The sequence below is a fragment of the Rhinoderma darwinii genome, chromosome 3, assembly GCF_050947455.1.
Source record: "Rhinoderma darwinii isolate aRhiDar2 chromosome 3, aRhiDar2.hap1, whole genome shotgun sequence".
NCBI classification, from domain to species: Eukaryota; Metazoa; Chordata; class Amphibia; order Anura; family Rhinodermatidae; genus Rhinoderma; species Rhinoderma darwinii.
In genome coordinates, this window is record NC_134689.1 from 194,092,194 (window position 1) to 194,110,077 (window position 17,884).

A 17,884-nucleotide genomic window follows, 5' to 3' on the forward strand; every position below is an offset into this window, starting at 1 on the left:
CTTTTCTCAACAACTACTCTCTCAACGTCACATAGTTTCCATTGCATTTAAAACTTTTAGATAAGGCATCGATTAGGAACGTGAGTCACCACGTGACACGTGGAGTAAGGTTTTATTGTTAAGAAAATCCAGGCACCTTGCAAGTATGTTGTAATGGGTAATTTGTTCCATGGCTTACAGTATATACTGAAGTAGAAAATCTTCTTACGCCATTATTTGAACAGTGTCAGAGTAATTGACCCCAAGTCCTTCCTTAATTTGCCTTCAGCTCTGATTACATTTAAATTCGTGGATCTCCTGATATCTATATTTAGACGTGGTTACCACATCTACACTATGACCAGGCACTTTTTCAAGGTTTTGTGCTCAACCACCAATGGAAGTGACTTTTGCTACAAACTTGAAGAAGCTGTTACGATGATAGACCTATTTGAATTAGAGTACCAGTGTGATACCTTAGCACCAGTTTACACATTCAGGATTTAACATGGATTTGGGAGCGGCTTACATAATATGCAATGTGCAAATCCAACACTAGTGAATGGAGCCTTAAAATAGATTTGGGGGGAACTGTGTATCGGGTATATTTGTACCCGCTAGTTTAGCGCTAATAGTATACTGAACTCATGTCCTTATTTGAATTAGTCTCTCAGGTTCTCTTTAAGTAAATGCCCATTTTACCATACTATAGTGCATTATTGTCAGTTGTAAAACCTTACTTCAATATAAACATACCAAGTATTCTTGATGCTTAATTCTTCAAGATAACTTCATTCTAACCTCCTGTATAGACTATATCTATATATATTATTAATATTCTCCATGTTTAACTGTATAAGCACATTATTTCATCTTACGCTAATGTCACTTTATTTACAGATGATGTGTTGAACCTATTTTGCCGGGCAGCACCTCAAACATTAACACCTTATGTTCTGGAAAATCTGAAAATATCTACAGTTATGAAGTGTGCACAGTCTAATCGATGTTCTCTTCTTTTAGATGTAATAGGAACAGTAATTCTTGATGGTATGAACTGAAGTGTAATGTTTGCCCTAATAATGCCTAATTCTTATGCATAAAATTAAAAATGAGTCTCATCGAATTCATGTCTGTGAGGAATATGTCAAATAGGAGTTCATAGTACTCACCTACATCAATGTGATTTTTTTAAATTGTGACCTTTAGCTTTTGGGTTGTCTTTTGCCCAAGTATTGTATAATTTATTGTTTGAGTGAGTTTGCTGAGACTTATGGTTGATTCAATGGAAATTACCTCAAAGCCGGAATCTTAGACTTAGGCCGGATTCACACGGGCGTGTGTTTTGCGCGTGCAAAAGCTCCATAAAAGCTCAGTGTGTCAGCAGCGTATGATGCGTGGCTGCGTGATTTTCACGCAGCCGCCATCATGATGACACTCTGTTTTTATGTTTGTAAACAGAAAAGCACGTGGTGCTTTTCTGTTTTCATTCATAGTTTTGACTACTGTATCGCGCATCACGCGCGGCACACAGAAATGCGTCCATGTGCCGTGCGCGGTTTTCACGCACCCATTGACTTCAATGGGTGCGTGATGCGCGAAAAATGGGCAAATATAGGACATGTCGTGAGTTTTACGCAGCAGAGATACGCTGCGTGAAAATCACTGACAGTCTATACGGCCCCATTGACTAACATAGGTCCGTGCGACGCGCGTGAGAATCACGCGCGTAGCAGGGACGTATTATACGTTCGTCTGAATAAGCCCTTATCTATAGAGTAAAAAAAAAACCTCTATAGAGAAGTCTTCACTCAAAAAAACCTTAACAAGGAGTTTCCAAGAGCTTTCCAAGTGATTTTCATGTTACTCTATGGAGTAAAAAAGTAGCAACTACTTTTTAAAATCGCTCAGAAATCCAAACGTAGCAATTAAATAAAGAAATCGCTAGCCACTCACTTGACTGGAATTTGAAGAGATTTTCAAGCTACATGATTCATTTCTATGGACAGCGATTTCAGAGTGATTTTTTTGTAGTGAGCGATGTCATGTCCATGGCCGCGGACCGTCAGGTTCGCTTACCTCCTGACGGGCGCAGTCATGGGTCTGCGAGCGCTGGCCCCAGCCTCCTCCTCAGGAGACGCCAGCGCTCACTTCCGCTTACCTCGGGTTCCGTAGGGTGCGCGCGCACGCTCGTGCCCGCTCTTAAAGGGCCAGCGCGCACACCTGTTTAAATTAGCCCTTGAGTACCCTGGATTATAAGAAAGGGTCAGCCCCTTCCTCCCTTGCAGCAGCGTTGTTTGTCGTATCCTAGTTTGTCTATACAAAAGCTCTCCTAGTGTTTTCCAGTTCCCAGTGTTCCCTGTATCCTGTATCCCGTGCTATCCTGGTCAAGTGCCGTGCTGAGCTGTAGTCATGCTGTGCTGTATTCCAAGCCTGTCCTGCTACACCACGCCTGACGTCTGCCTGCTGCCTAGTCCCAGCCGAACCTGCCTTGCTACTGTCCGCGCTGCCAAAGGTACACTATACGAACTATAGACTGTGACCTGCGCCCTGTTGGCCAGCTGCCATACCGCCAAGGCGGTACGTCCCAGTGGGTCCACGAACCCAACGTGAGAGTACGCTCAGGCCATGGACCCCACTGGTCGATCCCAGACCAAGATGTCCTCACAAGAAATGTGGACGGATATGCTGGACCTACAGGACCAACTCCTCCAGGCGTTTAACATTCTCACACGTCGGCAGGAGGCACAAACTGTTGTTCCCCTTACTACACCTCCTGGCAGTACTGATCCTCAGACTACACCTACTGGCAGTGTTGATCCTCGTTTTTCTTTGCCACTTCCTGACCGCTATGATGTCGTGGATTTTTGAACCAGTGCCAGATCCACTTCATCTTGTATTCAAGGACATTTTTGTCTGATGGCGCAAGGGTCGCTTTCATCATCTCTTTTCTTACTGGCAAGGCCCTTGCATGGGCGAACCCTATCTGGGACAGACAAGGACCAGAGACCCGTGACTTCCAGGGGTTCCTCCGGACATTTCGTACGGTGTTTGAGGAGCCCGGACGAGTCTCCTCTACAGCGGTGTAACGGCTGCTGCGCCGTTCTCCGCCTTCCCCACGGCCTCTTCTCCGGTTCCTGCGCCCTCCATTCCCTCATGCTCATCCCGAGCTTCACTTACCAGATCCGGACGCTCTGCTGGCCCTGGGCAGCGTCAGGTAAGTGCATCCCTTACTTCCCTCTGCAGCCGCTAGAGGGCGTGCGCGCTGACTCATCCTTTCTTAAAGGGCCAGCATGTGCCTTAATTCAAAGACTTCCTATTTAAGGATCCTCCTTCCTCTAATCCTTGCTTGTTCAACCAAGTTTCCCGTGAGCTTCCCTGTACCCTGGTTCTCTGTTTCCTTCCCTTCTGCCTTTGTCTGGATTTAAGTTGTGACCTCTGCCAGAACTTGACTATCCTTGCCTGCCGTCTGCCTTGACCTATTGCTATCCATACCCGTTATGACGCCTGGCTTGACCAATTGCTATCCATACCCGTTACGACGTCTGCTGCCTGTCCTGACTTCTGGCTTCACCAACTGACTGCCTCTAAACCCGCTGTGCCAAGCGTTGCCCTGGGTTACAAGCACCATCTCCCAGATGACACAGAGGATCCACAAACAAACCGGTGAGAACCGTTATAAGCGGGTTCCTTGCTGAACCTACGCCAAGTAGACATCTCTGTGGGTGAGTACGCCATCCACTTCCGCACCCTTGCGGGAGAACTGTTGTGGAACAATGATGCCCTGATGACTAAATTCTGGCATGGACTGGCTCCTAAAATTAAGGACGAACTTGCCGCTCGAGATCTGCTGTCTAACTTGGATGACCTCATCCTTCTGGCCGCCCGGATTGATAGAAGGCTCCGAGAACGGCTCCAAGAGGTTAGTCAGGAGTCTTCCTAGTCTGCTCGCTACCTTGCAGCAACCCCTGCTGTCCTCAGATGCTGATCCTCCTAAGGAGTCTGTGAGGATGGACCAAAGTAAGCTATCTACCTAGGAGAGACAACGCAGACACACTTCGGGACTCTGTCTATATTGCGGCCTCGGAGGCCATCTTGTGCGTCTGTGTCTCCAAAAGCCCCAAAGCCGAGGGTTGGTAGGAGAGACAACCTTGGGCAAAGAAGGACTCCCATCTAAATTGTCCATACCCGTGACCATAGTGTCCAGTGAGAAAACGTATCAGGTCTCTGCGTATCTAGACTCTGGAAACGCTGTTAATTTCATTTGTAGAGACCTGGTGGACCTTCTTTAATTACTCACTACCCCTCTGGAGAGACCGTTGATGGTTGCATCGGTAAATGGACTACCTCTGCCAGACCCAGTTATAGCTGTGGCCAAGCCACTGATGCTCCAAGTAGGGGCTCTCCACTCCGAGCTTCTATCGTTCTATGTCCTATCCAAGGCCATTAACCCCATGCTGCTGGGCCTGCCTTGGCTCCGACTACATGCCCCAGTCCTGGACTGGAACTCTGGAGAAGTTCTCCAGTGGGGCCCCGGGTGTCACAACCGTTGCCTGGTGCAGATTCGTTCGGCTCAGCCTCCTCTACCTCGGTCATTGGCAGGATTGCCTATTCATTATGCTGCATGTTCAGACATATTCAGCAAAATGGAGGCGAAGACACTTCCCCCACACCGGGCATATGACTGTCCTATCGAGCTGCTTCTTGGTGCATCCCTTTCCCGTGGTAGGGTATATCCCCTCTCCTTGCCAGAGACTCTGTCCATGTCCGCCTATGTTAAAGAGAACTTGGAGAGGGGCTTCATATGGAAGTCTTCCTCCCCGGCAGGAGCCGGGTTCTTCTTCGTCAAAAAGAAGGATGGCTCCCTGTGTCAAATTGGCCCTGGAAAAGTGGAGACATCTACTAGAGGGCGCAGCTCCTCCTATCCTGATTTTTACGGACCACAAGAACTTCACCTATCTTCAGACGGCCCAACGGCTGAATCCTCGTCAGGCCAGGTGGTCGCTGTTCTTTACCAGGTTCCAGTTTGAGCTCCATTATTGCCCGGCCGACAAGAATGTGAGGGCCGATGCCTTGTCCAGGTCTTTCGAGACTGAAAACACCATGGAAATTCCACAGAACATTATTGATCCGTCTTTCATTGACTCTGTCAATTTCCTGCAAGTTGGGGACATTCCTCCAGGGAAGACTTTTGTGCGCCTGACTGACAGAGGGAGAATCCTCCACTGGGGACACTCCTCTAGACTGGCAGGTCAAGAGAGGACCTGTAAGACTCGGGATCTGATTGCCCATCATTTCTGGTGGCCCACGCTGCCGAAGGACATTATTGACTATGTTTCTTCCTGCTCAGTGTGTGCAGCCAACAAGGTCGCTCACTCCAGACCTGCTGGCCTGCTACAGCCATTGCCTGTGTCCGATGCTCCCTGGCAGCATATAGCTATGGACTTTATCACTGACCTGCCTCTCTCTGCTGGATGCATTACTGTCTGGGTGGTGGTGGTTCGATTTTCGAAGATGACCCACTTTGTTCCTTTGACTGGTCTTCCTTCTGCCCCTCAACTGGCCAAGCTTTTCATCCAACACATCTTCCGCCGGCACGGCTTGTCGCAGCATATTGGGTCTGATTGCGGGGTTCAGTTCACCTCGAAGTTCTGGGGAGCCCTCTGCGACTCCTAGGTGTAAAGTTGGACTTTCCTCGGTCTACCATCCTCAGTCCAATGGTTAAGTCGAGACGATCAATTATATCTTGGAGAACTACTTCATCTCCAAGCAGCATGATGACTGGGTGCAGTTGCTCCCGTGGGCTAAATTCTCCTACAATAATCACACCAGCGAGACCACAAGGAATACACCGTTCTTTATTGTCTATGGCCAACACCCACGAATTCCCCTCCCAGTGCCTGGTATGTCCGTCCTCCAGGAATATTCGACTGGGGGTGCCAAATTTGCTCCCAGGTTCCTCGGACCCTTCAAGATCCTGCAGCAGATCAACCCTGTCGCCTACAAGCTTCGGCTGCCTCCTACCCTCAAGATCCCCAACTCCTTCAATGTCTCTCTCCTGAAACCGGTGGTTCTGAACCGATTTACCAAGACTCTTAGCCCTGCGGGTGCCTCCAGCGGCCCTTGAGACACCTTCGAGGTTAAGGAGATCTTGGACACGAAGAAAGTGAGAGGAAAGACTTTTTATTTGGTGGATTGGTGGGGGTTTGGTCCTGAAGAGAGGTCCTGGGAGCTAGAGGAGAACCTCAATGCTCTTACCCTTCTGAAGAAGTTTCTCTCTCACTCTGGCCCCAAGAAGAGGGGGCGTAAGAGGGGAGATACTGTCATGTCCATGGCCGCGGGCCATCAGGTTTACTCACATCGTGCCGGCCGCAGCCATGGGTCTGCGAGCGCTGGCCCCAGTCTCCTCCTCAGGAGATGCAAGCGCTCACTTCCGCTTACATCGGCCGGGTCCTGTAGGATGCGAGCGCATGATCGTGCCCGCTCCTAAAGGGTCAGCGCGCGTACCTGAAGTTAATGTACCCTGGGCTATAAGAAGGGGTCAGCCGCTTCCTCCCTTGCCTGAGCATTGTTTGTCGTATCCTAGTTTGTCTATGCAAATGGTCTCCTAGTGTTTTCCAGTTCCCAGTGTTCCCTGTACCTTTATCCTGTATCCTGTATCCTGTGCTATCCTGGTAAAGTGCCATGTTGAGCTGTAGTCATGCTGTGCTGTATCCACGCCTGTCCTGCTACACCACGCCTGATGTCTGCCTGCTGCCTAGTCCCAGCCAAGCCTGCCTTGCTACTCTCCGAGCTGCCACAGGTACACTATACGAACTATAGACTGTGACCTGCGCCCAGTTGGCCAGCTGTCATACCGCCAAGGCGGTACAGCCCAGTGGGTCCACAAACTCAATGTGACAAGCGATAGAAAGTCTAGGTGTAGCCCTAGCCAAAAGCCTTTCCTAGACTGCATGTATTTCAGCTGTTTTTTTGATATTGTAATAATTCAAAGTGCTCCAGGTCTCCTACACTTTAGCGTTATCAAACAGTGGAGATTCAGCACATCACGCACTACTGGTGACTCCTACTGCCAAGCAACTCAATGAACTTTTTTGGGTGTAGTTTAGCAAAAATGATTAATTTTACGGACTAGTTGACCCACAAAGAGAGACTAAAGGTTTTGTTTGGGTTTCCATTTAAGCGTTACACTGTATATAGCATAAGACTAACTTGTTGAGGACTTGATGTGCTCTCATATTTTTCACATTTTTATATACAGTATTAAAGGGGTTTTCCACTCCCCGACAACTGATGACCTATCCACCGTATAGGTCATCAGTATATGACTGGTGCGGGTCTGAGACCCAGACTCTGCACCAATCAGGTGTTTCCGGCTGCCTGCGGGCACCAGATGTCATTGCATAGTAAGCAGTGTGCAGAGCCGGAAGCAGTTGGCTCCGTACACTGCATAGCAGCCGTGCTGCAGAACTGCAGCTCTGCTCCTATTCACTTAAATAGGAGCAGAGCTGCAGTACTGCAACTCGGCCACTATTCCATGACCAGAGCCAACTGCTTCTGGCATGGACGTCCGGTGCCCCGAGGCAGCTGTAGCAGTTGATTGGTGCGGTGTCCGGGTTTCGGAGCCGCACTGATCATATACTGATGAGCTATCCAGTGGATAGGTAAGCAGTTGTCTAGTAGTGGAAAACCGCTTTAATAAACTACAGTATACATGTTCAATAGAAACTTTTTATTGCTTAACTCTGAACTCCCTGCTGCAAATTAAATGTATTTGATATTGTTTTTCTTTATATCTTTTGTCAGCTGTTCTATAATAAATGATATATCAATAAAGCTTTCTTTACTATATAAATGAAAATGTCTAAAAACTTTCGAATACACATTGTGCTTCAATGATTTATAGATATTTGTTTGCCATCAGTGAATGAGAACACTATGGCAGATTTACTATTCATAATGTGGCAGAACTGTTACGCTGTGTTCACATCACCGTTGCCCTTCTGTTGATAGGTTATGACGGAGGTTTCCGTCGGGTTAACCCCTCAACGGAAAGGCAAATGGAAACCTAAGCTTCTGTTTGCATCACCATTGATATCAATGGTGATGGAAGCATTGCTAAAGGTGACAGGGTTTCGTTGTTTTGACGGAATCAATAGCACAGTCGACTGCGCTATTGATTCCATCAAAAATGACGGAACCCTGTCACAAATGGAAACTTTTAGCAACATTTACGTCACCATTGATATCAATGGTGATGCAAACGGAAGCTTAGGTTTGCCTTTCCGTTGAGGGGTTAACCCGACGGAAACCTCCGACAGAACCCCTCAACGGAAGGGCAACGCCGATGTGAACAGACCCTTATAGACACCTTTTTCTTACACACTCTACAAGGGTGTGTGGCTAGGTAAGAATGGGGCATGGTCTAGCAGAAAAGGGGTCTGACTTAAAATTCGTCACCATGCACTAATATTGCGGTAAAATTGTGGCGCAGAAAACTGGCATAAACTAAGCCAAGCAAGAGGTGGTATAAAGAAGAGAAAAGTGTCTAGCAGGTCTGGCAAGATGCACCAAATTTATCACACAGCATGCACCAAGATGAATTTTGTGCATTTTCTGTCTGTTTTGTCCAAGTTTACACTGTCTACGGCTTTGTTCAAATATGCATTGGAGTCTTGTTCTGACATTCGGTCGGAGCTTTCCGTCAGAACAGGACCATGAACAGACACAAACTGACACGAACGGAAACCAGAGGTTTCCGTTTCCATCACCATTGATTTCAGTGCCCATGGTTTCCGTTTGTGTCTGTTGTGCACCGGACCCGTCATTTTGCAGGAAGCAATAGCGTAGTCGACTATGCTGTTGCTACCGGCAAAACGACGGGTCCGGTGCACAACAGACACAAACGAAAACCATGGGCACCGGATCCTTCACCATTGAAATCAATGTTGATGGAAACGGAAACCTCTGGTTTCCGTTCGTGTCTGTTCAGGGTCCCGTTCTGATGGAAAGCTACGATGGAACGTCAGAACGGGACCCCAACGCAGATGTGAACGAAGCCCAAATCTGCCCCACTGTTGGTTACATACACTGACTCAACCCCCTAAATAGTAATCCTGCTTTCAGCTGACAAGTAGATACAATTGTATAAATTCTAGCAAATACTCTGTGACAGCTTTGACTCCAAACTGATACATTGTAGCAAACTACCAGAGAGATTTGTGCAGCTGCTGCTGATGTATTTAGCTTACAGAGCACTATCTAGACTGCATTCAATTATATCCATTTCTCAGCACAGAGCAGAACTAGGTATGTAGGGGTTTGCAGCCCCTGAATGTAAACAGTGTTCTCTTTAACTGACAGCAATCTAAAATTATGAAAATGGTGAGATATTGACACATAATGGAAGAGATTATCAAAACTGGTGCAAAGGAAAAGTAGAATAGTAGCCCAGAGCAACCAATCAAATTCCACCTCTCATTTTCCAAAAGCCCTTTGGAAAATGAAAGCAGCAACCTAATTGGATACCATGGGTAACAACTCCACTTTGTACCACTTTTGATAAATCTCCCCCAAAGTTTATTAGGAAGCTGAAGAACTTCTAATTTATACAATGATTAGGCTTTATTAACATAAATCCAGAAAACCCCTGTAAATAAGTAAATATTAATAAGTCAATTTCCTTCTAGATAATATCCGTGGGGTGGAATTCTGTACTATGTCAATGAGCTCTCAACAGAATCAATGTATGCACATAAGATTTACGAAGAATACATTTAAGAAGTCTGAACATAAGGTACATTAAAATGACATCTCCAATTTACAATGTGATGTTAGATTTGGAAGTACTTTACACCACTCAAAATGACATTGGTTCCTCGAGATTGCAAAATAATAATAAGCATTTGCTAAAGTGCAAAGGTAATGACAGACTGATGTAAAATGTTGTGGTCCATTAGGGTACAAGTGGCAGTAATGCTACGTCAGAAAGCCGCACTTTTGCCACACTGCAAAAAAAACGTTTCATGGTTATAAATAGAAATAATTACCATGGTCACTCAAATTACAATATTAATTGGATCCGGGGCAACCATGATAAAGCATTAAAAATATGAAAAGCTAGTAATTGGTTCCAAATCTCTCAAAACGTCAAACAAATAAAAGAAAAAAAAGATTATGCACATACAGATAAAGTTCTTACATATAAAATCAGAGAGAGAAGCTGGAAGCTGTAAATTGCTTTCTTTGTTGAGGACAGGAGGAGCTTCTACAGGTTACTAATATACAGGGTGGGCCATTTATATGGATACACCTAAATAAAATGAGAATGGTTGGTGATATTAACTTCCTGTTTGTGGCACATTAGTAAATGGGAGGGGGGAAACTATTCAAGCTGGGTGTTGACCATGGTGGCCATTTTGAAGTTGGCCATTTTGTATCCAACTTTAGTTTTTTCAATGGGAAGAGGGTCATGTGACACATCAAACTTATCGAGAATTTCACAAGAAAAACAATGGTGTGCTTGGTTTTAACGTTACTTTATTCTTTCATGAGTTATTTACAAGTTTCTGACCACTTATAAAATGTGTTCAAAGTGCTGCCCATTGTGTTGGATTGTCAATGCAACCCTCTTCTCCCACTCTTCACACACTGATAGCAACACCGCAGAAGAAATGCCTCCCGATCTGACCCCCTTAGACTTTTATCTTTGGGGACATCTGAAGGCAATTGTCTATGCTGTGAAGATATACGAGATGTGCAGCAACTGAAACTACGGATACTGGAAGCCTGTGCTAGCATTTCTTCTGCGGTGTTGCTATCAGTGTGTGAAGAGTGGGAGAAGAGGGTTGCATTGACAATCCAACACAATGGGCAGCATTTTGAACACATTTTATAAGTGGTCAGAAACTTGTAAATAACTAATGAAAGAATAAAGTAACGTTAAAACCAAGCACACCATTGTTTTTCTTGTGAAATTCTCGATAAGTTTGATGTGTCACATGACCCTTTTCCCATTGAAAAAACTAAAGTTGGATACAAATTGTCCGACTTCAAAATGGCCGCCATGGTCAACACCCAGCTTGAAAAGTTTCCCCCCTCCCATATACTAATGTGCCACAAACAGGAAGTTAATATCACCAACCATTCCCATTTTATTTAGGTGTATCCATATAAATGGCCCACCCTGTATATATATATATATATGTATATATATACATATACTGCTCTTTACCTGCCTGCACCATCGTAAGCAGGTGAGTACGGCTGCATTTTATTCTTTGGTATCCAAAAGAGCAGCTTACGCTGGCGCAGGCAGGTAAAGAGTAGTACAGTACATGTACTGCACTGTACTGTAGAGAGGTGCAACTAGATCGCCAATCAGTGCTTTCTCCTCAGTAATAATTGGGGTTTACCAGTAAAATGCCTATGCTGATTGGCTAGATCTTCTAGCCAATTGTATGTGCCGCAGATCTTGACTGTCTGTAACTTGAAACCAGTCAACCTAAAATTCCACAATGTCCCAGGAAAGACCATTGTATGATGAAAATATTGTTACCTGAGGCTATTGTAACTTGAGGAACCACAGTACTTTTGTTGTTGTTTTTATTATTATTATTATTATTATTATTATTATTATTATTTATTTTAGCGTTTCTTGCTATGCTACTTGGAAAATGGCTATTAAAATTTCTGTTATAAAAAAGACCAGAATTATACATCATAGCTTGTTACATTATATTCTTTAATAGAATCCACTTTGGTCACTTCCCAATAAAGGGGCCATTCCCATAATGTAATGAAGGCATTTCCAGTATCCTTTAACTGCAATGATTTGGGGGGCGGGGGAGGGAGGCAATATGTTTGCAGAAACTCAACATTTTATATTCATTTTGAAGTGATGTACCCATGTTGTTTAAAAGTGGATTTTTCCTTTAAGAAAGTGTCTTCTCTGCTCTTGGCAACAGTATGGGAAATCCCAGAGATGACAGAAATTGGGAAATAAATCTGAAAATAATCTAGTTCATACCAGGCTCAAAATTGGCAAGCGGATGTATAATAACACTGACACTTGTAAAGCATTAAAGGGGTTTTCCAAAGGACAAGTCATAAATGTCAGATATATGTGGGTCCCACCTATGGGGCCCGCACCTATCTCTAAACTGGGGCCCCCTAAAACAGTTGTAGCTTTTTGTGCTCACGCTGCTTCCCGGCCACTTACTGATTACATGGTCGGGAGTTACAGAAACAGTCTAATTCGTTGAGCTACGCTATTTCCGTAAGTCCCATAGAATTGAATAGTAGCTATGGAAACAGCGTAGCTTGCATGCTACGTTGCTTCCATAACTGTCATTCAATTCTATGGGCGTCACGGAAACAGTGTAGCTCAGCGAGTTACGCTGTTTCCGTAACACCTTAACATGTCCCGACCATGTAATCAGGAAGTGGCCGGGAGTCGGCGTGAGCACAAAAGGCTAGAACAGGGTTTAGGAGGCCCCGTTCTAGAGATAAGTGCGGGTTCCAGAGGTGGGACCCGCATCTATCTGACATTTATGACATATCCTGAGGATATGTCATAAATGTCCCTCATGGGAAAACCCCTTTAAGTACATGGAAGCTTTTTTCATTCCACTTGCAGGTACACGTTCAGGCTAACTGCTTTGAAGTGGGTGTTTCTGAGCATGTTTTTGTAACTATGAGGACAGTACCGGATTATTGTGGTATTGAAATAAGCAAAGAATATCACGTACAAGGTAAGTCATTAAAATAAATTTAAGCCCAAAATTTATAGAGGATACAGAATTAAAATGTTAGAAAACATATGATAGTTATAACCTTTTCATGTGGCATTGTATGTAAGTGGAAAGGTTCCAAAATAATGACAATAATTAATTAATTCATGCAAATGATTTCTACACGATTTATTACACAACACACTAGAATAAGAATTTTATGTCTATCCTTCTATTAGACTGAATTCACAATCAGGGTTTAATCACATTTTTAGGGTATGTTCACACGACAGCGTCCGTAACGGCTGAAATTACGGGGATGTTTCCGCCTGAAAACATCCCCATAATTTCAGCCGTAACGGCATGTGCAGGCGCTTGAACGCCGCGTCCATTACGGACGTAATTGGCGCTGCTATTCATTGGAGTCAATGAATAACGGCTCCAATTACGCCCAAAGAAGTGACCGGTCATTGCTTTCAATGGGCAGATGTTTGTCAACGCTATTGAGGCGCTATTTTCGGACGTAATTCGGGGCAAAAACGTCCGAATTACGTCCGTAATTAGTGCGTGTGAACATACCCTTAGAGGCATTTTTTCCACCTTTTTTTTGCCCAAGAATACTGTGGCCGAATGTTACTTTAAGGCCTGGTTCACATGTAGCGTAAATACTAGGGATTTTCTGCAACGGATTTCATTGTGGAATATCCGCAGCATATTACAGTAGCAGTAAAGTGGATGAGATTTGAAAGCCCATTGATAAATTAACTTTCGGTGCATTTTTTTTAATCCGCAGCATGTCAATTTATGCTGCAGAATTGCTGCTTTTCTGTTTCAGGTTTTCCCTATTGAATTCAATGAAAAGGTAAAACCCGCAACAAATAGCAGATGTTGCGATTTTTGAGGCAAAAATCGCAACTTACCCTTAACCATGGCAAGGTCATGCAGCCCAGCTTCCAGGGCTGACGTTTCATCCCATGTGACCGCTGGAGCCAATCACAGGCTGCAGCTGTCACATGGGATGAAATGTCATCCCAAGAAGATGAGCTGCAGGACCTCGCCATGTTTAAGGGTAAGTATTTTTTTTTTTATACCTGAGATTTTCCACAGAGGACATTCCGGCCGAAAAACGTCACCACAATTTGGTGTGGTTTTTCATCTGGAATTCCCTGCGGCATCCATGGCGAATACGCTGTGCGTTTTTACGCAGCATATTCGCCCTGTGTGAACATAGCAATGGTCAGCATAAATTTCGCAACAGATTTGTTTTGCTGTGGTTTTTACAGCATTTATGCAGCGTTTTACGCAGTAAACACATTTACTGTGCTATAATCAATGTTTAACATTAAATTCACACGTAAAACCACTGTGGAAAAACTGCATAGTTTCTGCACCAATATGCTGAGCAAAAACGCATGTGGTGCGGATTTCTGTGCATTTTTTTTTAGATTCCGCTTCAGATTTTCTGCTGCATAAAACCTGCAGTGTATCCTGTATGTGGGAACATACCCTAAAGCCTACAGTAAAATAGAAGAATGTCTACCTACACAGCAGTTTGATTTGTGGCGTTTATGTAGTGCAGGGCAGGCCTTAGGAGTGTGCGACCTGTGCCATTGCAGAGGGTGCATCACTCCAGCAGGTGGAAGGCTGCGCTGGCTCCCTTCCCCTGCTTGTTTTAGAAGTGCCCGGGCCCGGCGACACTGCAGCCGCTTTTCCGCCCTGGCGCTTCCTCACTCAGTGGCGTAGCTACCGCTGTAGCAGCCATAGCGGCTGCTAGCAGTGGCATCGGCCATGGGGGCGCCGATGCCGCCCGTTGGGACGTGCTTCCCCATGGCCAGTGGCGCTGCTAGCAGCCGCCGCGGCTGTTAAAGCGGTAGCAACACCACTAAAGCTGAGCAGGTAGGTATTTCCCTTCTCTGCTATCTACTAGCGCCACTGTAGCTCCCTGAAAGAGCGGAGTCCCCGTTTGGCTGGGGATTCTGCTCCTGGACGAGCGCTTGATGTCTCTGTCCATATATGGACAGTGACATCAGGGGCAACTACTGAAGCGGAATCCCTGTCCACATCCCTGTCCACAACGTTGCTGACTCTGTGACCGTCAACTGTCCATAAATAGACACAGACGACAGGGGCTTCTCCTGGAGCGAAATCCCGGGTCAAAGTCGGAAACACTGCGGACGGGGATTCCACTTCAGGAGTTGCCCCTGATGTCACTGTCCATATATGTACAGAGACATCAAGCGGAGTGCTCCAGGAGCGGAATTCCTGGGGGATACCGCTCCTTCAGGGAGCTATAGTGGCGCTATGTACAGGAAGGGGAGGTGCTATCTACAAGGCGGATGTGGGCTGTGTGGCACTACCTACAAGGGGGCTGTGTGGCACTACCTTCGAGGGGGCTGTTTGGCACTACCTACAAGGGGGCTGTTTGGCACGACCTACAAGGGGGCTGTGTGACACTACCTACCAGGGGGCTGTGTGGTACTACCTACCAAGGGAGCTGTGTGGTACTACCTACAAGGGGGCTGTGTGGCACTACCTACAAGGGGGCTGTGTGGCACTACCTACAAGGGGGCTGTGTGGCACTACCTACAAGGAGGCTGTGTGGCACTACCTACAAGGGGGCTGTGTGGCACTACCTACAAGGGGGCTGTGTGGCACTACCTACAAGGGGCTGTGTGGCACTAACTACAAGGGGGCTGTGTAGCACTACCTACAAGGGGGCTTCGTGGCACTATTTACAGGGGAAATCTGTGAGTGGAGGGCTGATGGTTATTTTACTGTGAGTGGGGGGCTGATGGTCTTCAAGTGGTTTCCACATCTGACATCCAATTTAAATTAATAGGAGGCAGAGAATACCTGCAGCGCTAGTGTGGAGTGTTAATTGCCTGCATCTTTTGCAATAGCTTCAACAGCTTAAAAAGACGCAAAAAAAAAAAGGTCAAACAACGCTGTCAATTCAAGGAATTCCTAAAGGAATTTTGAGCCAGATTTTTTTTTTGCCTTACAGAAAATGCTGCGTGAACATACCCTAAGAGTGCAGTGCTTGTTTTTAGCCGTTTCCTGTCTTTCTCAAAACTACTTTTGGTAGGGGTGCCCTGATCAAATTTTATTTTTCCTGTGGTGCCGCGAGTCCGTAAACGCTGGAAAACTCTGTACTAGGCTACAGGAACACACCAGCCTACACAAGGATCCCGTCATGGAGCAGCTCAGTTCGTCGTTGCAACGGGGCCTAGGTGAGTACAATTAATTTATTTTTGTTTGGGGGCACTGTCTACAAGGGAGAGGTGGGGGGCTGTTTGGCACGATCTACAAGGAGGAGGTGGGGGATTATGGAACTCTCTACAGGGAGGTTGTATAGCACAATCTACAGGGGGCACTATATTTAAAGCAGGGGCTGTGTGTGGCAACCAGAGGAGGGGGGCATTATACTGTGTGGGGGCCACTAAGCGGACATTATACTATGTAGGGGTCCTACAGGGAGCAATATACTGTGTGTGGCACTTAGGGGGGCATAATACTGTGTGGGCACAATTAGAGGACAAAATACTGTCTTTGAAGGGGTTCTAATATATTATATTATTAAATATTATTATTATACTATATGGGGGGCATTAAAGTGGCATTATACTGTGTGGGGCACTATATAGGACATTATACTGTGGGGGGGCATTATAAAAAATTTTATGGGGCATTTTTTTTATGATGGGGTTGGTCACCGAAAGATCATTTCGAACGGGGCGCCATCTATCCTAAGGCCGGCCCTGATGTAGCCTTTTTATTTTGCAGTGTGTTCTGGGTATGGTGGTTTTGTTTTTTCATAGGCTTCTCTATAAGGGTTTGTCCACACGTAATGGAATTTCTGCAGCAATTCCGTTGAAATTAGCAGACTTTCTGCCGCGGCAAAAATGCATCTTTTTTTTGCGTCTTTCACAATGCTGGGAGATGGTGACATCGCCTCTGAAAAATGCAGCAATTCAGTACACTTTCCGGAGAAAGAATTGACATGATGCGGTCTGAAAAATACGCACCGCAGGTCAATTTCTGAATTTGCTCTGAATTTTTACGCAGTGTGTGGATGAGATTTGTTAAATCTCACTCACTTTGCTGCTACTGTATTCTGCTGTGTATTTTCCCTCCAATTCCAGACGGAGAATCCACAGCAATTCCGCTACGTGTAGACAAGCCCTAAGACTTCAAAAACGCCAATAAAAATGATTGTACAAAATAAAAAAACGCCACCCAAAACATAAACAACGCCATAGAAAGCATGCCTTAAATGCATGATATTTTTACATGCGTTTTACTACTGGTTTCGGCTTACAAACCAAAATGCACAGGTCTGTGTGGCGCTATCTACAGGTGGATGTGTGTGGCGCTATCTACAGGGGGTCTGTGTGGCGCTATCTACAGGCTGTCTGTGTGGCGCTATCTACAGGCTATCTGTGTGGTGCTATGTACTGGGGGGTCTGTGTGGCGCTATCTACTGGGAGGTGTGGCGCTATCTACTAGGGGGTCTGTGTGGCGCTATCTACTAGGGGGTCTGTGTGGCGCCATCTACTGGGGAGTCTGTGTGGTGCCATCTGCTGAGGGGTCTGTGTGGCGCTATCTACAGGGGATGTGTGTGGCGCTATCTACAGGGGATGTGTGTGGCGCTATCTACTGTGGGTCTGTGTGGTGCTATCTACAGGGGGTCTGTGTGGCGCTATCTACAGGGGGCCTGTGTGGCGCTATCTACAGGCTGTCTGTGTGGCGCTATCTACTGGGGTGGTCTGTGTGGCGCTATCTACTGAGGGGTCTGTGTGGCGCTATCTACAGGGGGTCTGTGTGGCGCTATCTACAGGGGGATGTGTATGGCGCTATCTACAGGGGGTCTGTGTGGCGCTATCTACAGGGGGTCTGTGTGGCTCTATCTACAGGGGGATGTGTGTGGCGCTATCTACAGGGGGGTCTGTGTGGCGCTATCTACAGGGGGGTCTGTGTGGCACTATCTACTGGCTGTGTGACGCTATCTACTAGGGGGTCTGTGTGGCGCTATCTACTGGTGAGTTTGTGTGGCGCTATCTACAGGGGGGTCTGTGTGGTGCTCTCTACTGGGGGTCTGTGTGGCACTATCTACTGGGGGGTCTGTGTGGCGCTATCTACTGGGGGTCTGTGTGGTGCTATCTACAGGGGATCTG

The 17,884-nt window shown here is 46.0% G+C and overlaps 1 protein-coding gene across 1 annotated transcript in view; it reads left to right on the plus strand.

Annotated features, from left to right (window-relative positions):
- The window catches only part of IL17REL (interleukin 17 receptor E like), a 199,303-nt gene that overhangs the window by 38,070 nt on the left and 143,349 nt on the right, over nucleotides 1-17,884 (plus strand). Inside the window, exons 3-5 of the mRNA XM_075859407.1 lie at nucleotides 880-1,029; nucleotides 9,669-9,775; nucleotides 12,617-12,731. Of these exons, the coding sequence (XP_075715522.1) occupies nucleotides 880-1,029; nucleotides 9,669-9,775; nucleotides 12,617-12,731 (372 nt within the window). The remainder of the gene's footprint in view (nucleotides 1-879; nucleotides 1,030-9,668; nucleotides 9,776-12,616; nucleotides 12,732-17,884) is intronic.